Below are 27,487 nucleotides of genomic sequence, written 5' to 3'. Positions count from 1 at the left end.
GGCGATGGTTCAGTCACCACTGTGAGTACACAGAGTGGCTGCTGTAACCGTTCCCCTGACCCTGACTGACAGCTGGCCACAATGTAGAGCCAGTGTCAGTCAAGGAGGGGGTGCAGTTACAGCGGCCACTCTGTATACTCAGAGCGGGGACTGAACCAGCGCCGCCCCACACCTATTACTGAATACCGAATGCTGGTGGGTGGAATAAAGATAATAATTGCTGGGGTTAGAGCAGCTGACTCCATGGCTTCCAGAGCCGACTACCCACCCCCCTGTTGCACCCTGTTTTTGATAGACACCCACAGAGAGGAGGTAATGAGCTTTGGAGGCTGACAGTCAATTGAGGTACATGGCAAGGTGACAAGACGGTCACAACCTGGGTTCTCTGAACATCTCCATTGAGCCAGGTGACCAATGGGTCTCAATCCTGGCTCCCCCAAACCTATTCATGGGGCTCAGGTGACCAGTGGGGCCAAATTCTAGCTTCCCCAAATGTATCCATGGGTTCAGTGATATTTCAATTGAAATCTGTGTTCCATCAGTTGGGGCCATGGCCCCCTAAGCTGAAATCATGTAGAAAGTCAAATCTGTGTCCCTCTTGATGGAGCCATGTTGTCCTGGCTGTTGCTCTGGCAAGTCACTCTGATTCCCTTTGCAGAATGATAGAAATCTTTTTTATACCCACTTCTATGACTCAAGTCATCATCCATAGGTCAGAGGGGAGTTTAACTATTATTGTTTTAGTATTTAATCAATCTGCATAGTTAGTCATTCTCTGATTTGCAGGTCAACAAACTGGCTACTTTAGTAGAATGTGTAATCAACATATTAACACACATCTATTGTTCAATTACCTTGCATCCCTATCATCCAAGATAACAACACAACGTGTTGCAAAAAAAGTAAACTCAAGCATCAACATTAAAAGCGCATAGGAACGATAGTCTGTGTTTCTTGACCAACCAAATAAAAATACAAATTCAAAAGTCAGCATAAAGATAATTGTCTATGCCTTCGGCCTACAGAAAATAGACATCTATACAGGTCCTTCTCAAAAAATTAGCATATAGTGTTAAATTTCATTATTTACCATAATGTAATGATTACAATTAAACTTTCATATATTATAGATTCATTATCCACCAACTGAAATTTGTCAGGTCTTTTATTGTTTTAATACTGATGATTTTGGCATACAACTCCTGATAACCCAAAAAACCTGTCTCAATAAATTAGCATATTTCACCCATCCAATCAAATAAAAGTGTTTTTTAATAACAAACAAAAAAAAACATCAAATAATAATGTTCAGTTATGCACTCAATACTTGGTCGGGAATCCTTTGGCAGAAATGACTGCTTCAATGCGGCGTGGCATGGAGGCAATCAGCCTGTGACACTGCTGAGATGTTATGGAGGCCCAGGATGCTTCAATAGCGGCCTTAAGCTCATCCAGAGTGTTGGGTCTTGCGTCTCTCAACTTTCTCTTCACAATATCCCACAGATTCTCTATGGGGTTCAGGTCAGGAGAGTTGGCAGGCCAATTGAGCACAGTAATACCATGGTCAGTAAACCATTTACCAGTGGTTTGGCACTGTGAGCAGGTGCCAGGTCGTGCTGAAAAATGAAATCTTCATCTCCATAAAGCATTTCAGCCGATGGAAGCATGAAGTGCTCCAAAATCTCCTGATAGCTAGCTGCATTGACCCTGCCCTTGATGAAACACAGTGGACCAACACCAGCAGCTGACATGGCACCCCACACCATCACTGACTGTGGGTACTTGACACTGGACTTCAGGCATTTTGGCATTTCCTTCTCCCCAGTCTTCCTCCAGACTCTGGCACCTTGATTTCCGAATGACATGCAAAATTTGCTTTCATCAGAAAAAAGTACTTGGGACCACTTAGCAACAGTCCAGTGCTGCTTCTCTGTAGCCCAGGTCAGGCGCCTCTGCCGCTGTTTATGGTTCAAAAGTGGCTTTACCTGGGGAATGCGGCACCTGTAGCCCATTTCCTGCACACGCCTGTGCACGGTGGCTCTGGATGTTTCCACACCAGACTCAGTCCACTGCTTCCTCAGGTTCCCCAAGGTCTGGAATCGGTCCTTCTCCACAATCTTCCTCAGGGTCCGGTCTCCTCTTCTCGTTGTACAGCGTTTTCTGCCACATTGTTTCCTTCCAACAGACTTACCATTGAGGTGCCTTGATACAGCACTCTGGGAACAGCCTATTTGTTGAGAAATTTCTTTCTGGGTCTTACCCTCTTGCTTGAGGGTGTCAATGATGGCCTTCTTGACATCTGTCAGGTCGCTAGTCTTACCCATGATGGGGGTTTTGAGTAATGAACCAGGCAGGGAGTTTATAAAAGCCTCAGGTATCTTTTGCATGTGTTTAGAGTTAATTAGTTGATTCAGAAGATTAGGGTAATAGGTCGTTTAGAGAACCTTTTCTTGATATGCTAATTTATTGAGACAGGTTTTTTGGGTTATCAGGAGTTGTATGCCAAAATCATCAGTATTAAAACAATAAAAGACCTGACAAATTTCAGTTGGTGGATAATGAATCTATAATATATGAAAGTTTAATTGTAATCATTACATTATGGTAAATAATGAAATTTAACACTATATGCTAATTTTTTGAGAAGGACCTGTATAATTAAAATTAAATGTTGTGTAGTCGCATGAAGGTTGTACAATTCCCTCACAGTTGATCTGAACACCCTTGAAAATCTGTAGCTAGACCTCAAAATAGTAGTGCATGCAACATGACCCAGGAATCTCAGAGAACTTGAAGAATTTTCCAAGGAAAAATTAATGAACTCCCTCAAACATGAATTGAAACACTCTTTTCTGGCTACAAAAAGCATTTACAAGCTGTGATATTTTCCAAAGGGGTTGCTACTAGGCACTAACCATGCAGGGTGCACAAACTTTTGCATTGGCCCATTTTCTTTTTTGTAATTTTTAAAATGTAAAATATGAAAAAATGTGTTTTTTGTCCTAAAATACAAAGGAAATATGTCATCTTTAACTCTAGGCCCTTAAGAGATTATTTCATATTCAACTTGCTTAACTGTTCACAATAACAGTAATTTGGACCAGAGATGTCCAAACTTTTACATGCCACTGGGTGTGGGACCCATAGAAGCGTTGTGGAGACACAAAACTGTCGTCGTCCACTTTATCTCCCGCATATATCCCCTGCGCACTGCATGAATGTCCCATTGATTAGAATAAAGGACTTTAAAAGAAAAGGATTTGGTGAGTGCCGCTTTTCTTACACTTCTGCATGCAAACTATTACATTGTGCATCAAGTTTAAAATGAAAAATTTGGTGAAAGGTCCTCTTTAACAATACACTGCAGCATCATACTTTTTAGGCTACCTAAATTGTGGAAATTGTCCAAAATAGTATTCCTTTTTGAAGGAAGATGCCTGCCTTGTTGCTGTTTAAATACAAGTGGTGCAAATGGAAAAAGCTGTGGCTTTTTCAAATGGGGTGGCACATACTGTATATTATGCCTGTTTGGGTAGTTTGAAGAGAAGTTTCCTTTGCTAAATGAAGAAGCCAACGCTTTTTCACTTTTTCACAAAATGATTCAAATTGAAGAAAAACATGGCCTTTTCAAACTGGGTGGTTTAAAGATTATCTGTTTATTTGGGGCAAAAAACAGATTTGCTCAACACTTCTGAAAGTTAACCCCTTACCGGCATCGGACGTACTATACCGTCCGATGCCGGCTCCCCTGCTTTGATGCAGGGCTCCGCGGTGAGCCCGCACCAAAGCCGGGACATGTCAGCTGTTTTGAACAGCTGACATGTGCCCGTAATAGGCGCGGGTAGAATCGCGATCTGCCCGCACCTATTAACTAGTTAAATGCCGCTGTCAAACGCAGACAGCGGCATTTAACTACCGCTTCCGGCCGGGCGGCCGGAAATGACGTCATCGCCGACCCCCGTCACATGATCGGGGGTCGGCGATGCTTGTATATTGTAACCATAGAGGTCCTTGAGACCTCTATGGTTACTGATTGCCCGTCGCTGTGAGCGCCACCCTGTGGTCGGCGCTCACAGCACACGTGCAATTCTGCTACATAGCAGCGATCAGCAGATCGCTGCTATGTAGCAGAGCCGATCGGGTTGTGCCTGCTTCTAGCCTCTCATGGAGGCTATTGAAGCATGGCAAAAGTTAAAAAAAAGTTTTAAAAAATGTGAAAAAAATAAAAAAAAACATAAAAGTTTAAATCACCCCCCTTTCGCCCCAATCAAAATAAATCAATAAAAAAAATATCAAATCTACGCATATTTGGTATCGCCGCGCTCAGAATCGCCCGATCTATCAAGTAAAAAAAAGTATTAACCTGATCGCTAAACAGCGTAGCGGGAAAAAAACTCGAAACGCCAGAATTACGTTTTTTTGGTCGCCGCGACATTGCATTAAAATGCAATAACGGGCGATCAAAAGAACGTATCTGCACCGAAATGCTATCATTAAAAACGTCATCTCGGCACGCAAAAAATAAGCCCTCAACCGACCCCAGATGAGGAAAAATGGAGACGCTACGAGTATCGGAAAATGGCGCAATTTTTTTTTTTATTTTTTTAGCAAAGTTTGGAATTTTTTTTCACCACTTAGATAAAAAATAACCTAGTCATGTTTGGTGTCTATGAACTCGTAATGACCTGGAGAATCATAATGGCAGGTCATTTTTAGCATTTAGTGAACCTAGCAAAAAAGCCAAACAAAAAACCAATGTGGGATTGCACTTTTTTTGCAATTTCACCGCACTTGGAATTTTTTTCCCGTTTTCTAGTACACGGCATGCTAAAACCAATGATGTCGTTCAAAAGTACAACTCGTCCCACAAAAAATAAGCCCTCACATGGCCAAATTGATGGAAAAATAAAAAAGTTATGGCTCTGGGAAGGAGGGGAGCGAAAAACGAACACGGAAAAACGAAAAATCCCCCGGTCATGAAGGGGTTAAGAAGTGAAGTGAAGAAATAATGGCTTACCAACTAATAAAGAAATAAATATTAATGTTTTGGGATCTACAACGGTGTGCTATTCTCACAATGAATAAACAATTAAAAAAGGCTTTTTTTTATCAAGCCTTTTAAAAATGATCCCATTTTAAAGGGAGCAGGAACAGGCTAGCTATCCTCAAATTAAAAATAATCGCTGTTAAAAAAAATTAGCTCTATTCTGCAAGCTGTTGAATGTTTGTGTACCCTCAAGAAAGGGGTGGGAACCACGGCTGTCTGACTGGCGGTGATGATTTCATCGCCAATTGGAAGCAGTGTTTGCCGCGCTATCATGCACATAACAGAGCGACAAATACCCAGTGTTTGGGGGGCGGAACCCAAAAAGTAAAAACAACTTACTGGTGAAGTCCATGTTTGGTGTCTGAGCCCGAACAGTAGGTGTTCGATACGGACGCTGATCTTTACTGTTCGGGTACACTCATCTCTACTGAATACACATCTTCCCCACCCTCTGCCCTCTACATGATTCCCACCTCAAGATTTGCCCTAGCTCAGAGTATAACTACCACTGTCTATGGAACCACTCCTACCATGCATCACATAGAAAGCAACAGAGCTTGACATTAGAATTTGTCCTCCAACTCCTCGAGACCCACGTCTTTTGAGTAAAAAATCTGAATGTTCATCTCCAATAAATCAACTTGAAAAAGTTGTTGTAGTCTGGTATCTTCCTTAGCTCCCCTGGGTGTTGTGAGTTACGGGATTAAAGGGCAGAAAAGAATCTGATGTCAGTGACAGAATGGAAACTTCATATAAAATTATAGGGGTTGTCCACTGTTAGAACAACCACTTCTTAAACTAAATGTTATGCTCCAATAAAATAATAAAGCCTGCACTTACCACCTCTGCCGACTCTGTTCCAGTGGTGTTCGCACTCGTGGTCCCGGGGCTGTGATGAGGAGGAATGACACGTGATGTCTGGCACCCAATCAGCACTGGTGTCACTGTCTTCCACTTCGGACAATCTGAACATGAAGAGGAAGTATAGGCTGCAGCTGATCCCTGGCTTCCTCTTCATGTTCAATTCGTATGAAGGAAGAGAAAGTGACACCAGCACTGATTGGGCACCAGGGTCACATGTCACAACACTGCATCACAGTCCCAGGGAGAGCGAGTGGACAACCCCTTTAAGTGTTCTGGTGGTATGATAACTACATTCACTCAAGCTGGTGCCACCTAGCAGGGAAGAAAGAAGCTGAACAAATGACATTACATCACAACATTTATCGACAAAGGCATAGCTAAGCTTCAAAATAAGCTTTGGAGTTACACTCTTGGGAAGATCTCTATCGAGACCAGAGCACTTCTTAAATCTGAATTTACATATCAATATTTCTATGTTCTATTTCAAATGCTAAAAGAGTTGTAAAACCTTAACCTAGGATAACATTGGGTCAATATGCGGTCTATTTTCCACCTCAGTAGTATTTAAGGAGATATAACCACATAGTCACATAGCCACATAGCCTTCGCGGGCAGGGTCCTCTTTCCTCCTGTACCAGTTATGACTTGTATTGTTTAAGATTATTGTACTTGTTTTTATTATGTATACCCCTCCTTACATGTAAAGCGCCATGGAATAAATGGCGCCATAACAATAAATAATAATAATAATTATAGTCACGTCTATACCTTTAATTCCTTACAGAAGTGTTTTTGTGGAATGTCCTACATTGATGGGAAAGTCAAATCCAGCCCTCTTAATATATCATAACATAAGAAAAATATATATTTAGGCTGCCCTAATCTATGTAAAGAGTTATTTGCACCCAATACATATTTAGCTGAATATTATTATATGCAAAGTAAAGTAATTATGATAATCTGCTCAGAAAAATAGAGTGCAAGCATGTCGGCATGTCGATGGGATTATGCACACAATTTAATAGAATATTGTAGCGTCCTGACTAGTATGAATTAATGACCATGGCGTTCATTAATTACCATACAATAGTTACATTTTTTGCTTAATTTACTGCTTGCCTGAGTTTCATTTATATAAAGTATTAAAGGGATATATGAAATGCAATTATTTAATTTGGCATATTTCTGAGCTGATAGATTTTATTACATTGTTATTTATGCACACAATTTATGACACTTAATGGCATCAATTCCGTGTTCCAGTCTCATAGCTTGGTTTCATAGTCTCAGAAAGAACTGAGCCTAAAATGTAAAACATAAAAGTTGGCAGTAGTTAAACACTGCAAAATCTGTCCATAATGGTCCTACCTAGACCAATAAAATACTGTTAATATGCACTAATATGATTGCTCTGACCCTAAGCACTATCATGTTTCCGACCAACAGCACATCACATGTTTACACAGGTCAGTCTGCTGCCAATAATGATTTTCATGCATGCATAAAAATCATTGCACCAAATGAACAAACAAGATTTGATTCTTTGTCTGTTGATTGAAGGTCTGTTTAGACAATTACTGGTTTGTGAAAATGGGCTTTTAAGAAGCCAACACAAGTTTTAATGTATAGTGGCATGTAAACATTTAGGCACCCCTGGACAAAATGACTGTTATTATAAACAGTTAAGCAACTTGAAAAAGAAATGATCTCTAAAAAGCTTAAAGTTAAAGATGACACATTTCCTTTGTATTTTAGAAAAAAATATTTTTTTTTCATCTTTTACGTTTAAAAAATTGCAAAAAGGATAATGGGCCAATGCAAAGGTTTGGGGACTCTGTATGGTTTGTAACCAGTAGCACTCCCAATTAGCACAGCTTGTAAAGAGTCTTTCAATTCTTGCTTGACAGATTTTCATCCATTCTTCCTTGCAAAATTGTTCCAGTTCTGTGAGATTCCTGGTTAGTCTTGCATGCACTGCTATTTTGAGGTCTAGCCACAGATTTTCAATAATGTTAAGATCAGGGGACTGTGAGGGCCATTGTAAAACCTTCAGCTTGTGCCTTTTGAGGCAGTCTGTTGTGGATTTTGAGGTGTGATTAGGATTATTATCCATTTGTAGAAGCCATACTCTTTTCAACTTTACAGATGGTGTTATGCTTGCATCAAGAATTAGTTGAAATTAAATTGAATCCATTCTTCCCTCCATTCCCCATGCCATTGGCAGCAACGTTACCTCAAAGCATGGTTGATCCACCCCCATGGTTAATGGTTGTCAAGATGCTCTTTTTCCTGAAATTTTGTGCCCTTTTTTCTCCGCATATACTATTGTGGCAATAGAGTTTTATTTTAACCTCATTGGTGCACAGACTTGTTTCTAAAAAGCATCAGGATTGTTTAGATGTTATTTTGCATACTTCTGACGTTGAACTTTATGGCAGGGACACAGGAGAGGTTTTCATCTGATGACTCTTCCAAGCAGTCCATATTTGTACAGGTGTCTCTGAACAGTAGAACAATGTACCACAACTCAAGAGTCTGATGAATCTTTCTGAAGCCTTTTGCAGGTAAGCAAGGGTTTTGATTTGCCTCTCTAGCAATCCTACAAGCAGTTCTCACTGAAATTTTGCTTGGTCTTCCAAACCTTATCTTGACTTCCAATGTTCCTTTTAAATGCCATTTCTTAACTACATTTCAAACTGAGGAAAGGGCAGCTACAAAATTAGTGCACAAGAGATTTCATATAATCATCTTCCAGGTTCATGGTGTCCAAACCCTTGCTCAATGCAGGAATCAGGATTTAGGGCTAAAAAATGTGTACTCTTTTTTTCTAATTTATTTTCAAACTCTCTTCTTCCTCTCCCATGGACAAAGAATGAGGTTCCATGCATCTAATGCAACTTGTAGTCCATATCACATCACTCTTCAATTTGCTACTCATGCATGACAATGTGACCATGTATTCCACTATATCTATATGATATAGCTTTGAAAAAGAACACACTGTTCGAAACGCGTAGCCTGCTGCTACTCAATCTCTTGTTCACCATGATTTTGGACTTTGCATTTTACTCTCAATAAATTGGACTATTTTTGGAAGCTGGATTTTTTTTTCCTGTTCTGTTTAGTCTTATACTGCCTTGTGTTGAGTAGAGGTGTTAATTGTTGGTATAGGCGTTTGGAGTGTTGATCTGTGTTCTGTTCCTGGTGTTTCAGCTGTGTGCAAGTACTCTTCCTCTCCTATTTGGTTTTCCTTCACTTTCTCACTGGTGCTCCTCTCGTTTACCTATGAGTGCTTATTTATATTTTTGGTACTTTAATTTATCCTTGTACATCCTCCCTAGTTAGTCTGGTTTGTGTATATACATACAGTATTACTCTTCAGTTCCCTAGGTGTTGGAGGGAGACAGGGGTTGTTCTGTGCACTTTAGGGTTTGTATGTATTATACATACCCCCGGCTAGTGAGCGTGGCCTCACTCTCCATACACTTTTATGGAGCGAGGCCACGCCTTCTCGTCAGCCATGCCCAGTGGACATTCGCATCACTGGTTGGGGAGTGATCTTGGCTCAATACAAGTGTATGGAGTGAGGCCACACCCACTGGCCAGGAGAATGTATACCTCCTACAGTTGTGGCCAAAAGTATTGACATCCCTGCAATTCTGTTAGATAGTACTCAGTTTCTTCCTGAAAATGATTGCAAACACAAATTATTTGGTATTATTATCTTCATTTAATTTATCTTAAATAAAAAAACACAAAAAGAATTGTCCTAAAGCCAAACTGGATATAATTCCACACCAAACATAAAAAAGGGGTGGACAAAAGTATTGGCACTGTTCAAAAAATCATGTGATGCTTCTCTAATTTGTGTAATTAACAGCACCTGTAATTTACCTGTGGCACCTAAAAGGTGTTGGCAATAACTAAATCACACTTGCAGCCAGTTGACATGGATTAAAGTTGACTAAACCTCTGTCCTGTGTCCTTATGTGTGTACCACATTGAGCATGGAGAAAAGAAAGAAGACTAAAGAACTGTCTGAGGACTTGAGAAACCAAATTGTGAGGAAGCATGAGCAATCTCAAGGCTACAAGTCCATCTCCAAAGACCTGAATGTTCCTGTGTCTACCGTGCGCAGTGTCATCAAGAAGTTTATAGCCCATGGCACTGTGGCTAACCTCCCTAGATGTGGATGGAAAAGAAAAATTGACAAGAGATTTCAACGCAAGATTGTGCGGATGTTGGATAAAGAACCTCGACTAACATCCAAACAAGTTCAAGCTGCCCTGCAGTCCAAGGGTACAACAGTGTCAACCCGTACTATCCTTCGGTGTCTGAATGAAAAGGGACTGTATGGTAGGAGACCCAGGAAGACCCCACTTCTTACCCCGAGACATAAAACAGCCATTCTAGAGTTTGCCAAAACTTACCTTAAAAAGCCTAAACCGTTTGGGAAGAATGTTCTCTGGTCAGATGAGACAAAAGTAGAGCTTTTTGGGCAAAGGCATCAACATAGAGTCTACAGGAGAAAAAAAGAGGCATTCAAGGAAAAGAACACGGTCCCTACAGTCAAACATGGTGGAGGTTCCCTGATGTTTTGGGGTTGCTTTGCTGCCTCTGGCACTGGACTGCTTGACCGTGTGCATGGCATTATGAAGTCTGAAGACTACCAACAAATTTTGCAGCATAATGTAGGGCCCAGTGTGAGAAAGCTGGGTCTCCCTCAGATGTCATGGGTCTTCCAGCAGGACAATGACCCAAAACACACTTCAAAAAGCACTAGAAAATGGTTTGAGAGAAAGCACTGGAGACTTCTAAGGTGGCCAGCAATGAGTCCAGACCTGAATCCCATAAAACATCTGTGGAGAGATCTAAAAACGGCAGTTTGGAGAAGGCACCCTTCAGATATCAAGGACCTGGAGCAGTTTGGCAAAGAAGAATGGTCTAAAATTCCAGCAGAGCATTGTAAGAAACTCATTGATGGTTACCGGAAGCGGTTGGTCGCAGTTATTTTGTTGTGCAACCAAGTATTAGGCTGAGGGTGCCAATAATTTTGTCTGGCCCATTTTTGGAGTTTTGTGTGAAATGATCAATGTTTTGCTCTTTGCTTCATTCTCTTTTGTGTTTTTCCATTGAAGACAAATTAAATGAAGATAATAATACCAAAGAATTTGTGATTGCAATCATTTTCAGGAAAAAACTGAGTATTATCTGACAGAATTGCAGGGGTGTCAATACTTTTGGCCACAACTGTACATACCCTCTGTTTCCCGGATTTAAATTAGAAAAATCCCACAGCGCACTGCATGATTCATAGGTCTGCAGTCACACAGAGTGACTGCAGACTTATTGGTTTTGACCAGACAACCCCTTTAAGATTAAAACATCTAATTTTACACCACTTATTATTTTGGTTTACATTGCGCCATAAAAGTGCACCACAATTTTGCTACATTTTAAGTCTTATTGTGCCGTTGTTTTAAGCTACGTCCATTTCCAGCAAGACTATGCATCTCTTCAAGAAATTCTGTAGACTGTAAGCCTGCATGCTAAGGGCCCTCTCCTTTCTGTCTGTCCTGTCTGCCATTATTAGTTTGTTCACAATGTTTTATATCTGTATTCTGTATGTAATCCCTTCTCATGTACAGAACAATGGAATTAATGGTGCTCTAAAAATAAATAATAATTATATCGAGGTTGGGAAAATTGTAAAAAAATGTCTTAAACACATGCTCACATTATGCCACAATTCTGCCACATTTAGGGTTCGCTCACACAAGCGTATAGCATCCAATGATTCTCTCAGACGAGAGAAGCAGATGCTATAAAGCAAATGACACTTGTCTCTAACTCTGCTGCGAGCGTGATCCGAGGGTCACTATTTTTACTTTGATCCCATTCTCTAACATGCGAGAAACAAATCACAAGTTTGGAGAAGATGGAGAACTTAATTTCTCCATTTTCATCATTGTGTGAGTCAACGTATACCGGACTGCACTCAGATGACATCCGAGCGCAGTTTGATATTTTAGCACACATCCATAGACTTGTATGGGTGCAAGCCGTCTGAATTACGATGGATATTGGAAACACAATCATTGCTCTCACGATTCAGTAGGAAACATAACTTACAATTTTCAGTAAGCATTATCCAAATCATTCTTAATAGTCAGGAAAGGGGTGGGTTTTATACTTTAATTGATGGAATACAAAAGAAGGAAAACAAGTGACGTGACTCTTTTTTATAAAAAAAAAATATGCATTGAAGATAATTTAAGACTATAGCAGAACGAATCCCTGAAAGCTCGCTGAGCTTTATAATCATAGGATCATACACTTCATTACGCTGAATTCCGCTCAGACAATACAATATGCACTGTGCTGCTCTCAGAATCAACTATGACGCAATCCATTAAGAAAGGAAATCATCTTTTCTAGACTTCTCAGATGATATAGAAGGCATATTGGTACGGTATATGGAATCCTCCCCACTTCTTCGCTTTTTATTGTGCGCGCTATCATTGTTCAGCTGTCACAGCAGTTGCTCGCTTTTACTTAATAGAGTCTTCTTTTCATCAACAAACCAAATACAGCTATGGCTGAATGAGACATTTCTTGATAGAGCTAGAAGGTAAAGGTCAAGTGAGAGCGCTCCGAAGCTACCTACAAGGATTCAATTATAGTGGCATTTCTTCACAAATCTATTCCAGATCAGAAATTCAGGGTATGAAAGACATCGTGCAGCTCTCCTTAGGGAATAAAATACCTCAAATAGGAAGAGTTTACAGTTTTATGAGGATAATAAACCAAATAAACAGATTGTGGAAATCTTCTAATTTACTACAGGTGAATGCACAGTACATGTACAGGACACAAACATGCATGATGGTGTGATGGAAATATACATCATATAACTCTCACTTGCATATATACTTATATATACTCACAGCTAATATATACACTATAATCAATTGCTTAAAATGGCTGACATAAACTAATATAAGCCAGACAGACTGTTTGGGGCTTTCCAGGCAAAAGCAGAACAGCACCAGATGTACTAAGTGATTAATAGACGTCTCAATTTCGTCCTAGATGCAGAAAAAGGCAACTATTACACTTTAGTTGCTTAATCAGCATTCATATGCGCATTAATCCCAATATTCCATATATATTTAGATAACCAATAACAGAGGAGCTCGACAATATGGTAATTAACTAACCACCCCTACCCACCACCTTTCTATATGCAATTATAAAACCATGTATGTACAATAAACCATCAGTATTGGTGGAATGTTATTCTGTCACCATGGTGTACAGTGTCATTCTTGATGAGCGCTCAAAATACTCAGTCTTATTGGGAACGGCCGCAGCACACACAGGGATAGATTTATCCAAACCAAATTTCCATAACAATGGCACCATAGTAAGGACTGTGCACCATAGAAAACTTCATTCCTATCCAAAACTAGGTAGATGGCGAAGAAGGTACAAAAAATATATCCCCTTTATTATTAAATATGTAGATAAGACACAATTAAAAACAAGTCACACAGGAAAAGTCAGTAGACACAGCATCCAGGACTATTATCAAACGGTCAAATAGATACAATTAGATACAATAGATACTATTGTCAAATACATACAAATAAAACAAGATTGAAGATGGCGTATGCGGAAGCTCAACGGTACATAGGGCACATAGACACCATCTAAGCGCCTGCATTATGTGCCAGTCGGCAACACAGAGGCAATAAATATTATGACATTACGAAAGTCGGTGTATATAATGTTAAACACTTTGTAATGTAATGAATACAGGTAAAATGTAATATTTCTAAACCAATCTAAGTGACATCAGCATGCCATAAGAGCTATAGTCAAAATACAGCAATTAACCAAGAGATCTACTAAAAGGTGTGCAGTAACGGATATAGTTAGCTGTGGATGTTGAAAGGCATAACTAGTATGTAGGCATACATACCTATGAGTGTCTCTCCCTGCTGAAATGATGTCAAAACAACTCGCATTTCAGTACTGGCCTGGTGTCCTCAAATGTTTCTTCCTTTACAATTAATATTCATACTTAGATAGTTATATAGGTTGAAAAAAGACCCCGGTCCATCAAGTTCAACCTTTCTCCACCAATTGTACATTTCATCACTAATTTAACCATAACCCTCAATGTTTTGTGTATCGAGGAAATCGTCCAGCCCTTTTATAAAAGTTGTCATAGTGTCTGCCTCTTGTAGTAGGGCATTACACAGTTTGACTGCTCGAACTGTAAAGAACCTATCCTGTATAACTGCCGGAATAACCTTTCTTCCACCCTTAATGAGTGCCCCCTAGTCCTCGGTATGGTCTTTGGAAGGAATAAGTCATGTGCCAGCCCTTTGTGCTGACCACACATATATTTATACATGTGATACAGCGATGCAGGACACCCACAAGAACTAGTCAGAGGAAGGCTGGCATGTGTAGTGTCTGCAACAAATGAGGATGTGTATATGGAGATTGTTATATTGGGTGCGGTTGCCCAGGGAATCTGGACAAGGGAAGTCTGGCCTGTTTAGGGACCGCAATCTAAAGCCGTATGATTTGTATTGCTATGAACTAGTGTAAACTGAATACTGATAATATACACTGAAGTTATGTGCATTTATGTGGATTGGACTTTAATGCTGTGAGGAAACATATTAAAGAGACATTTGTGTACGATGCTACTACAATCTTACAGAGGACTATGAGGCTGATTCAATAAGACTGGCATTACGCACACCAGGCTTGCAAGAGTACAATACGCAGAACTCCACAACAGGCACATGCCACTTAATGAATATTTTCTCTATGGCGCGCACCTCCGTACGCCTCATCAGAAATGCTACTACAGTGATGATAATGTCTGTAAAGCGCTGCAGAATAGGATGGCTCTATATAAGCAAAGCATCATGAAAATGCAACAAGTTAGACAGATTTAAGCACCAATATAAAATGGTGGCTGTTTTGAAACAAACCAGTAGCATAAAATCCACTAGATGCTATTTAGCTTGAATCTGATTGAATCTCTTGAACTATTCACTAATCTCTATACAAATGATATTCAAGGTCAGTTGTAAATTTGCACGAAAACAATATATTATTCGACGGATAAATAAAAAAGCTACAAAGACATAAAATATTTAGGATTTGAACACTTTTTTTAAGATCTGAAATGGTATTGGAAACATTGGTATTTGTAAAGTTCACACGAGGATCGAAATCTAAAGATCAGTATTGTACTTTGGATGTTCCAGAACACGACTGAGTTTACAGTTTCATTATTGTCACTTACTTGAAAGCATTGGCATCTCTGTGGACTTTGTAGTTATCAGCGCTAATTCTGGAGATGATTCTGGTTACGGCAATGAGGATACCAATATTAACCTAAATGTTAATTTAAAGAAAAATACAAACATTAGTTTATCACTGCAGTATTATTGTAGGACATAATAAATAATAGGAATAGACAGGTGAATAATAATCACAAAATGCTAAATAAACTGCAGAAACAAACACAACCCGCAGGTTTACACTAAAGGCGTTATCCTTCCGCTTCAGTAGTCCTCGGTCTTTGTTCACAAGTGGTCAGCATATGTCTGCAGTGACCCTAGAAGATGTGTACCCTACGTGGCATCCATCACTGAACGTTAACCCATTAGTACGGTATGTGACCACTGTGGTCACAGTCATGCCAGCAGTTGGTCAGCAACTATCTGTTTATGTAGCTATCTGCAGCTACTCCGCAGCTCTGGCCACATGCTTACCACTTCTAAACAAAAATTGGAATCACCGCCATCATAGCTGTGATGGATAGCAGGTACGAAAATGTTTGACTATAGATGATTTTATTGTTTTATATGACTTGTAACTGTTTTCATAAATGAATGTGAAAGTTGATTAGCAAAAATGAACTTTTTAGGCTACTTACAGTTTGTTTCTTTTAGGTTGTGTCCAACACAATCCAGTTGAATTTACAAATCCTACACTAGACCGTTTGCTTTAAGAAATAACTCAACTTACAGTACTCAAATTTTTACAAACTTTTGGAGGTGGGTCTCATTTGAGGCTGTCTCTGTAATGGTTTTCCACATATTGGAGAGCGAATTTGCATAAATATTTCCCAAGCAGTTGTGTTGATTTGTACAATTTAAGCAATAAAAGCGCCAGTCAAACTGAAATAACATTGCAAGCAAGGATACATATTATTATTATTATTATTTATTTATATAGCACCATTATTTCCATGGTGCTGTACATGAGAAAGGGGTTACATACAGAGTTATAGATATCGTTTACAGTAAACAGGATTACAGTGACAGACTGGTACAGGGGGGAGAGGACCCTGTCCTTGCGGACTTACATTCTATGGGGAATAGAATTACATTCTATTAATCTATCTATATTAAAGGGAACCTGTCACCCCCCCAGGCGTTTGTAACTAAAAGAGCCAACTTGTGCAGCACTAATGCTGCATTCTGACAAGGTAGCTCTTTTAGTTATGCTCCCTGCACACACTGAAATAAACGCTTATAAAAAGTGCCCCCTCATACCATGAAATTGTCCCGGGGGTGGGTTTTTCCCCCCCTAATCAGATGCAGCACAGCCATCACTTCGGGCCTGTGGGCGCCGGGTGCCGCCTTCTCTTGCTTCATTAGCGTTCTCGGCCCCTGCGCTGTAAGTATTTTTTTCCGGGCATGTGCAGTTGCGCTGCCCTTCGAACTTACAGCACAGGTGCAAGGGACACTGATGAAGCAAGTGGAGGCGGCACCCGACGCGCACAGGCCCGGAGTGACGTCCCGCCCCGGGACGATTTCACGGTATGAGGGGGCACTTTTTATAAGCGTTTATTTCAGTGTGTGCAGGGAACATAACTAAAAGAGCCAACTTGTCAGAATGCAGCATTAGTGCTGCACAAGATGGCTCTTTTAGTTACAAACGCCTGAGGGGGTGACAGGTTCCCTTTAATACTGTTACACTGTGTGCCAGCGTCTCTCCCCCATGCAGGATGTAATACATTAATCAGCAGTGTTCACACCATGATAAGTGCAAGACGTCTAAAAATGTCTTGTTTTACAACAACTTTCTAATTGCAAAGGATAGATATTAATCAATATTTATAAATATTGAATCCTCTCCAACTTTTCTTTAAAAAAAAGTACTTGTACTTACAGATAGCTTCTTACGAGCAGGGGACGAGCAGGGGACCTCTATGTGAGCTGTCTTCACTTCAGCACCTGGTGCCGAGGAAGTGTGCAAACAGAAATGCTGATTTCCAGGTGTCAGTACTTGCACACTGATGACATAGGGATGTCACCCCTGTGTCATCAGTGTGCATGTGCGCAGGACGTTTTGTGGCCGATTCTGCTTCCGGAAAAACTGATGTATGAAAGAGCCCTTAGTCAACTCAGTCGTTTTGGCTGACTTTTGCCGATTTTTAGGAAAAATGCTCGGGAATCCGAACACAAATCCGAGTGAGCTACATTTTCACTGTATTGACACCAAACACATTGACACATCTATTCCATTATAAATGCAGCTTTTAAGTAGCAAAGTTTTAAATAAACTATTTAACTATAACCCATGGCAATAATTATAATTACGCCATTGATCTGAAGTCCAAATATTCATAAAGCCGAAATGTAAAAGTATTAAAATCTTATTTGGTCTAAAACTGTATATTTAGGATAATATGGATGACAGACATTCTATGTTCTTTAAATGACAGAGAAACACCAGCTTATAGTCATTTTTTCAGCTTCATTCCCCATTGAATGCATAATCTAACGATATTTGAAGAAATAGTGCAGCTGAGGAGTCTCCACAGACATATTTAGTGAAAGTTTCAGCTTAGTTTGAAGAAACAAATTAAAACTCATTGAGATCCACTCTCTAGAGGTACAACATTCACAAGTATGTTCCAAAATACACTTGTTCAACCAAGCATTTGGCTCTAAGTGTTTTTTCATCATACTGAATGAATCTTTATCACATTATTGCAAAAAAGAATACTAAGTAACCAGCCTCATAATATGCCTTTTACAATACTTTTTAAATGTCAAATGCCGGCAACCGATACACCAGACTGTATATTGAACTGTAAAGTGGACATGCTCCGGCGATGAATGTCTCTATGCCAGATGCCATCACAATTACTCTGCAGATGATGCTTGCAATGGAGGAGGCAGCAATTCCAGCATCACTGGATGACTTTAGTGCAATCCAAAATAGAGTACCGGTATCCTCCAGCCAGAAAGTGTGCGTGTCAACAGACTTGAAGGGATAGTTAGTTCCCTGTTGTGGCAACACCACATCCTATTGGACATACCAGCAGTCTCACAGGAGATACCAATTATAAATTTATATGGACCCTGGTTAATTGCTCCTGTTTATCCTTGGTATATAATCCAGCGGTTTTATGCCTGTTGCTTACCCTAAGCTGACTTAACCCATCAATTTGCCACTAACAGCCGCGGGTGGAATCGTGATCCCATAAATGCTGCTGTCAATCTGACAGCGGCATTTAATGTGGTCACGCCGAAAGGACGTCACTAATTCCGCACATCGGCACCCGTGTCACATGACCGCAGGTCGCTGAAGGGTTAGCATCAGACCCCTGTGGCTGTCATTGCAGGATTGCTATGAGCGCTGCCCAATGGTCGGTGCTAATAGCAAGTGAGCATTTCTGCTACACACAGGCGATCTGATCATCGCCTGTGTGTAGCAGAAGTGATTGGATTATCGCAGCTTCTAGTTTCCCATGGAGAATATTCATGCAAGTGAAAAGTAAAAAAAAGTGTGTTTAAAAATATTAAAAAATAAAAAAATTATAAAAGTTGCCCCATTCGGCCCATTCAAAATAAAACTATTTTAACAAAATAAAAAATACACATATTTGGTATCATCGCTTTCAGAATTGCCCAACTTATCAATATATAAAAAGAATTAATCCAATCGGTAAGCCACATAGCAAAAAAAAGTCAAAACCCCTAGAATTTAGTTTTTTTGGGTGCCTCAACATTGCATTAAAATGCAATAACGGGTGATCAAAACATCATATCTACACCAAAATGGTATCATTAAATACATCAGCTTGGCTCTCAAACAATAAACCCTCACCAAGTCCCAGATCACGAAAAATGGAGACGATATGGGTCTCGGAAAATTACGCTATTTTTATTTTTACAAACTTTGGAATTTTTTTTTCACCATTTAAATAAAAAACAACCTATACATGTTTGGTATATACAAACTCATAATGACCCGGAGAATCATAATGGCAGGTCAGTTTTAGCCATGACTAAGCTATGACTAAGGGTGCCGCATGCACCTGAAATGCGTAAGGCTTTTCATGTTTTTAATATGGCTTGCTATGCCTGAATAAAGTTTTTTTCATTTTTTCATCAGTGGTGTGCCGCTATCCTCTCAATTTTTCCTAAGAAGCTTAACAATAAACTCAAGGGGCTTGTGAAATTCTATATCTGCAGGGTATCTATGTCTCTATCTAATATGTGACTCTTTGTTATCTATCTATTGTTTATCTAATATCTTTCTATCATCTATCTATAACTTTAAGTACGTTTGCTTTATTTTTTTTTGCCAACTAAGTTTACATTATATAATGTAAAAGATCCTGTTAAAGCGCATTGCATACAGATTGCATACGCATGCCATATGGATGTCATACGGATGCTATGCGAGAAATAAACGCACTCACATCGCACTCCCAGGACAAAAGGTAATTACAGAATTGAAGAAGATAAAAGGAGTTTCTGGCACTTCCAATCATAAAATTCATCTTTTTATTAGAAATTCACTTAGAAACAGGAGGATCCATCGTGAGGATAAAAACTTACATATTTCTGGTATGCACTATGCCGTTAGTCATAGAAGAATATTCCTATGACTAAGGGCGTAGTGTACACCAGTAACGCTATCCGTAATGGTAGTTCCCTTTGCACCACTTCACAGGCTCTGTACTTCCTTAGGGCAACTTACCGGCAAATTAGCTTCATCTGCCATTTTGGTTATGCCTGTAAAAGGCCACTTGTTGACCAAAACATTGATTTTAAGATGCATTTTGGATGAATAAAGGAATAAAATCATCTATCTTGTGCCTTGCACAATTTGCCTCTGAATGCCAGGTTTTATCTTCATGATAGATTATTCTGTTTTTAAATTAATTTCTAATAAAAAGATTAAATTTATGCATGGAAGTGCTGGAAAATCCTTTTTTCTTTGGCTCTACAATAACTGCAGGAATTGGCACCCAATCATCAACTTTCCGGTGTATCCCGAATAATATTGGCGTGTTGAGCTTCTTTATTCTTTTTTTTACATACGGATTCCAACCACTTGTAAAACTTTTCAGGATAAACATCGAAGCAATTATTAATACGCTGATGTGAGCGAACCCTTACTAGGACAAGCTGTTCTCACGTAAAGTATTATGGATATGATAATGCTATATAAGCAAAAGCATAAGAATAATAATTTACAAAGACTGAATTAAGGTCTCTGAGACGAATAGTGCTTCACACGGAGATACGCGTGGGGTCCGCGCCTCGCCTCACCATGCCCTATTGTTCGTTGATACTCCTTTTGCTCTTGGGGGTTTCCTTATTATAGGTGCCAGCAAGTATTTTTCTCTTTCCTCTGTTTAACCATTTCATTACCCCTTGCTCTCTCTGGCAGATAATAGGAGAGTAGCACATTGCTTTCACCCTCCTTTTAAAGTTATATATTGACATTTCTTGATATTTCTTTTACATGTCAATTCTCATCATGAGTCTAGCAGTTTCTGTATTGCTTTTATCATTTCTTAGGGATGCTAATATGGGGCATGGCCTTTTCTTATACACTAATTGTACATTGGCTAAACGTACTAATTATGGGTCCTCATTTGCCATATGTACAGGTATTACATGATAGTCACTGTGCTATTCATGGGGATACTAATCTCCTTGCTTGTATATCTGTGCATTTTCTCCTTTAGTGACTGGGCTGGGTTCCTATACCTGGTTGTTTATTATGATTTTTATGCCTGCCCTATTAGTGCTACATCTGACTATCTTAGGATCCTCTTTTTGTTACAACAGATACTTAATCGAGGAGTACCTTGTTTGATTTTTTTGTGTGCTATACGCTGTTGTGCGCAGTTTTAAATGTTTTCAACATGGGTTTTCATGTTTTTCCCAATGAATATGTATGTGATTTTATTAATATCTCAGGTGAGCACATTATTATGTAGTTCTTTCTCTTTCTCTTTCATGATTTACTGTTACCATGGTTCACTACAATATTTAGCATCAGCTTAGCATTGGGATTATTTGCATTTGTAGTGCGCTCTACTTCCATATTTAATTGAGATGAATAATAAGACTCGTATAATAAAAATCACAATTACCGTACTATCAGATTAAAAAAAATAATAATTTGGCCAAATCAAACTAAATCCATTATTTTGCTACAAATCTTCTTAAAGGGAAACTGTCAGCAGGATTGTGCTCAGTAACCTACAGACACTGTCAGATTGGCACTGTTATTTAGATTAAAATGATATCTGGGGAGATTAAATCCCTCTTGTGGTTGTTGTTTAATCTTTATTTACAGTTTTCAGTTAATGAGATGCTCATGTCCTGGGGTGGCCTGTGGGGGGGGGGGAGTTTCATGTGGTGCTCTGATTATGTATTCTTGTGTATGACTTCTGAAAGGTCACTGATCCCTCAGTGACCTGCCCCTTATTTTACATACTGCATAGAATATTGTTTGAAAAAAAAAATAGCATTTACCAGACAGGCGGCTGAGCTGTAGCATGATACGGTGGATAACATGTATGTATTCATTTGATTTTGTAAAAAAAAAAAAATGACTCCATCAATTTTGCACCGGTAGCGCCTATGCAGCAGCATTTATTGGATCATCGGGAGAGACGCTTATGTGCAGGCGCCACCGCCAGTGGCATTTTTATTAAGATTATTTTTTTGACTATAGAGTACATATACTGTAATATATATATACATTACAACAAAATCAGCAATCCTTTTTTCATATCACAATCTATATTTAAAAAAAAGCAAAACAACATTTGTAGTAATTTTGCAATTCTTCAGCCTGGCCAGTGGGGCTTTTTTAACCTCTTTCTACCATTGGACGTACTATCCCATCCATGTGACTTGGGACTTAATTCCCATGGATGGGATAGTACATCATAGGCGATCAGCAGCGCTCACGGGGGGAGCGTGGCTCGTCGTGGCCAGGTGTCAGCTGATTATCACAGCTGACATCCGGCACTATGTGCCAGGAGTGGTCACGGACCGCACCCAGAACATTAACCCCCGGAACACTGCAATCAATCATAATTGCAGCGTTCCGGTGGCAAAGGGAAGCATCGTGCAGGGAGGGGGCTCCCTGCATGCTTCCCTGAGACCCTCAGAACAACGCGATGTTCTCCTCCCTGCAGGCTCCAGTTCCAAGATGGCTGCATGGGTCCTTCCTGGTCCTGCAGGGAGGTGGCTTGCGAGTGCCTGCTAAGAGTAGGCACCGGCAAGCCTCCAGCACTGAATGTCAGATCACTGATCTGACACAGTGCTGTGCAAAGTGTCAGATCAGCGATCCGACACTGTATAGGGATGTCCCACCCTGGGACAATGTAAAAAAGGGAAAAAAAAATATTACACTGTGCAAAAATATATTAAAAAAATCTCTAAATAAAGAAAAAAATAAATAAATATTATTCCATTAGATACATTTCTTTATGTAAATAAAAAAGAAACAATAAAAGTACACATATTTTGTATCGCCGTGTCCATACTGACTGAACTTATAACACTGTCCCACTAGTTAACCCCTTCAGTGAACACCGTAAAAATAAAAACGAGGCAAAAAACAATGCTTTATCTTCATACCGCTGAACAAAAAGTGGAATAACACGCGATCAAAAAGATGGATATAAATAAAAATGGTACCGCTGAAAATGTCATCTTGTCCCGCAAAAAAACGAGCTGCCATACAGCATCATCAGCGAGAAAAAAAGGTTATAGCCCTCAGAATAAAGCGATGCAAAAATAATTATTTTTTATATAAAGTAGTTTTTATTGTATAAAAGCGCCAAAACATAAAAAAGATATAAATGAGGTATCGCTGTAATCGTACTAATCCGAAGAATAAAACTGCTTTATCAATTTTACCAAATGCGCAAAGGTATAAACGCTCCCCCAAAAAAGAAATTCAGGAATTGCTGGTTGTTGTTCATTCTACCTAACAAAAATAGGAATAAAAAGCGATCAAAAAATGTCATGTGCCCAAAAATGGTTCGTACTGCTGAACACAAGACCTCACATGACTCTGGGCCAAAATATGGAAAAATTATAGCACTCAAAATGTGGTGACACAAAAACAATTTTCTGCAATAATAAGCGTCTTTTACTGTGTGACAGCTGCCAAGCGTCTTTTAGTGTGTGACAGCTGCCAAACATAAAAACCCGCTATAAAATCCTGCTATAAATAGTAAATCAAACCCCCCTTTATCACCGCCTTAGTTAGGGAAAAATAATAAAATTAAAAAAATGTATTTATTTCCATTTTCCCATTAGGGTTAGTGTTACGGCTGAGGCTAAAATTAAGGTTAGGGTTGAGGCTAGAGTTGGGGTTAGGGGTGTGTTGGGGTTAAGGGTGTAGTTAGGGTTGGGATTAGGGTTAGGGGTGTGTTGGGGTTAGGTTTGGAGTTAGAATTGGGGGGTTTCCACTGTTTAGGCACATCAGGGGCTCTGCAAACACAACCTGATGCCCGCAGACCATTCCATCAAAGTCTGCATTCCAAAACGCCACTTCTTCCCTTCCGACGTGTGCCCAAACAGTGGTTTACCCCCATATATGGGTTATCAGTGTACTCAGGACAAATTGTACTACAACTTTCGTGGTCCAATTTCTCCTGTTACCCTTGATAAAATAAAAATTTGGGTGCTAAAATATCTTTTTTTGTGGGAAAAATTTATTTTTATTTTCACGGCTCTGCGTTATGAACTTTAGTGAAACACTTGGGGGTTCAAAGCTCTCACAACACATCTAGATAAGGTCCTTGGGGGGTTGAGTTTCCAATATGGGGTCACTTATGGGGGTTTCTACTGTTTAGGTACCTCAGGGGCTCTGCAAACGCAATGTGATGCCCTCAGACCATTCAATCAAAGTCTGCATTCCAAAATGGTGCTCCTACCCTTCCGAGTTCTGCCATGTGCCCAAACGGTGGTTCCCCCCCATATGGGGTATCAGCTTACTCAGTACAAATTGCACAACAACTTTTGGGGTCCAATTTCTCCAGATACCCTTGAGAAAATAAAAAAATGGGGCGAAAATATCATTTTTGTGGAAAAAAAGATTTTTAATTTTCACGGCTCTATCTTATAAACTTTAATGAAACAATTGGGGGTTCAAAGAGCACACCACACATCTACATATGTTCCTTAGGCGGTCTAGCTTCCAAAATGGGGGCACTTGTCCCCACAAGTTTCCACTGTTAAGTCACATCAGGGGCTCTCCAAATGCGGCATGGCGTCTGATCTCAATTCCAGCCAATTCTGCGTTGAAAAAGTCAAATGGTGCTCCTTCCCTTCCGAGCTCTGTCATGCACCCAAATAGTGGTTTACCCCCACATATGGGGTATCCGCGTACTCAGGAAAAATTGCACAACAATACTTAGGGTCGAATTTCTCCTGTTACCCTTGGGAAAATAAAAAAATGGAGGTGAAAATTCATTTTTGTGAAAAAATATGATTTTTTATTTTTACAACTTTACATTATAAACTTCTGTGAAGCACTTGGGGGTTCAAAGTGCTCACCATACATCTAGATAAGTTCCTTAGGGGTCTACTTTACAAAACGGTGTCACTTGTGGGGAGTTTCCACTGTCTAGGCACATCAGGGGCTCTCTAAACCCGACATGGCATCCTATCTCAATTCCAGCCAATATTGAAAAGTTGAATGGCACTCCTTCCCTTCCGAGCTCAGCCATGCACCCAAACAGTGGTTTACCCCCACATATTGGGTATCAGCGTACTCAGCATAAATTGTACAACAACTTTTGGGGTCCAATTTCTCCTATTACCCTTGGCAAAATAAAACAAATTGGATCTGAATAATATTTGTGTGAAAAGAGTTAAATGTTCATTTTTTTAAACATTCCAATAATTCCTGTGAAGCACCTGAAGGGTTAAAAAGCTTCTTAAATGTGGTTTTGAGCACGTTGAGGGGTGCAGTTTTAAGAATGGTGTCACTTTTTGATATTTTTTTCATATAGACCCTCAAAGTGACTTCAAATGTGATGTGGTCCCTAAAAAAAATGGTGTTGTAAAAATGAGAATTCACTGGTCAACTTTTAACCCATATAACTCCCTAACAAAAAAAAAAAATTGGTTCCAAAATTGTTCTGATGTAAAGTAGACACGTGGGAAATGTTAATTATTAAGTATTTTGTGTAACATATCTCTGTGATTTAAGGGCATGAAATTTCACAGTTGGAAAATTGTGAAATTTTCAAAATCTTTGCCAAATTTCTGTTTTTTTCACAAATAAGCGCAAGTAATAGCAAAAAAATTTCACTACTATCATTAAATACAATATGTCACCAGAAAACATTGTCAGAATCACCAGGATCCATTGAAGCCTTCCAGAGTTATAACCTCATAAAGGGACAGTGGTCAGAATTGTAAAAATTGTCCCGGTCATTAACATGGAAACCACCCTTAGGGGTTAAGGGGTTAAACTTCAACTTCCTGTCTTCTCCCGAAAAGTTTTCAGCAGAGCAGACCTTAGGTGATATCACAGGTCCTCCTGTCTTTAAGATGACTTTTTCACTTTTTCACAGGCTCATTAGATTTTTCAACACAAAAGATAAAGTTGGGGGTCTTTTAATTATGGCTAACGTAAATGTGAATTTCCTGACACTACTTGAAGTTAGAATCTACCAAAAGCCTTTTAATACAGATTATATAAAAAAAACCAAAATAATGAATACAAAAACCTGGTTTAAGCAAATGGTAATTTTCTGATGATAGCTGCTTCTTAATGGCAAGGAAGACCCTACCTTGCCGTGACCCCTGGGGAGTAAGCTAAAGAACAGAGGAATGCGGCTCATTTTTTTTCTATCATCCCTTCACTCCACACACATCAAGGAACCTGGTTCATGCTACACTCACTGGGGAAGCACATCTCACACAAATCCCTTTATTTATGCAAATACTCAAGTATACAGATATTTATTCAGTGTGGATAATTCAATCTTAAGGCCCCTTCACATTTAGCGACGCTGCAGCGATACCGACAACGATCCGGATCGCTGCAGCGTCGCTGTTTGGTCGCTGGAGAGCTGTCACACAGACCGCTCTCCAGCGACCAACGATGCCGGTAACCAGGGTAAACATCGGGTAACTAAGCGCAGGGCCGCGCTTAGTAACCCGATGTTTACCCTGGTTACCATCCTAAAAGTAAAAAAAAACAAACACTAGATACTTACCTACAGCTGTCTGTCCTCCAGCGCTGCGCTCTGCTTCTCTGCTCTCCTCCTGTACTGTCTGGGAGCCGGAAAGCAGAGCGGTGACGTCACCGCTCTGCTTTCCGGCTCACAGCCAGTACAGGAGGAGTGCAGAGCACAGCGCTGGAGGACAGACAGCGTTAGGTAAGTATCTAGTGTTTGTTTTTTTTTACTTTTAGCATGGTAACCAGGGTAAACATCGGGTTACTAAGCGCGGCCCTGCGCTTAGTTACCCGATGTTTACCCTGGTTACCAGTGAAGACATCGCTGGATCGACGCCAGGGAGTCCAGCGACAAAATAAAGTTCTGGACTTTATTCAGCGACCAACGATCTCCCAGCAAGGGGCTGATCGTTGGTCGCTGTCACACATAACTAGGGTTGAGCGAAACGGGTCGAACATTTTCAAAAGTCGCCGACTTTTGGCTAAGTCGGGGTTTCATGAAACCCGATCCGACCCCTGTGCGGGGTCGGCCATGCGGTACGCGACTTTCGCGCCAAAGTCGCGTTTCAATGACGCGAAAAGCGCCATTTCTCAGCCAATGAAGGTAAACGCAGAGTGTGGGCAGCGTGATGACATAGGTCCTGGTCCCCACCATCTTAGAGAAGGGCATTGCAGTGATTGGCTTGCTGTCTGCAACGTCACAGGGGCTATAAAGAGGCGTTCCCGCCGACCGCCATCTTACTGCTGCTGATCTGAGCTTAGGGAGAGGTTGCTACCGCTTTGTCAGAAGCAGGGATAGCGTTAGGCAGGGTCCATTAACCACAAAACCGCTTGTGCTGCAGCGATTTGCACTGTCCAACACCACCCTCGGTGTGCAGGGACAGTGGAAGTTTTTTTTTTTTTTTTTTCCCCTCAGCGCTGTAGCTCATTGGGCTGCCCTAGAAGGCTCCCTGATAGCTGCATTGCTGTGTGTACGCCGCTGTGCAAACCAACTGCTTTTTTCAAAGCACAAATCCTCTTGTTCCTTCCTTTCTGCACAGCTATCTTTTTTGTTTGTCCACACTTTTTATT

At 40.1% G+C, this 27,487-nt stretch overlaps 1 protein-coding gene across 1 annotated transcript in view; it reads right to left on the bottom strand.

The window, feature by feature from the left end:
- ADGRD1 (adhesion G protein-coupled receptor D1) overlaps window positions 1-27,487 on the bottom strand; it is a 1,443,566-nt gene that overhangs the window by 185,948 nt on the left and 1,230,131 nt on the right. Inside the window, exon 21 of the mRNA XM_069756056.1 lies at window positions 15,243-15,334. Coding sequence (XP_069612157.1) covers window positions 15,243-15,334 — 92 coding nt within the window. The remainder of the gene's footprint in view (window positions 1-15,242; window positions 15,335-27,487) is intronic.

Source organism: Ranitomeya imitator, chromosome 1 (genome assembly GCF_032444005.1).
Source record: "Ranitomeya imitator isolate aRanImi1 chromosome 1, aRanImi1.pri, whole genome shotgun sequence".
Lineage (NCBI taxonomy): Eukaryota > Metazoa > Chordata > Amphibia > Anura > Dendrobatidae > Ranitomeya > Ranitomeya imitator.
Note: the sequence above shows the minus strand (reverse complement) of the source record. Positions and strands in the feature narration are given on the sequence as shown.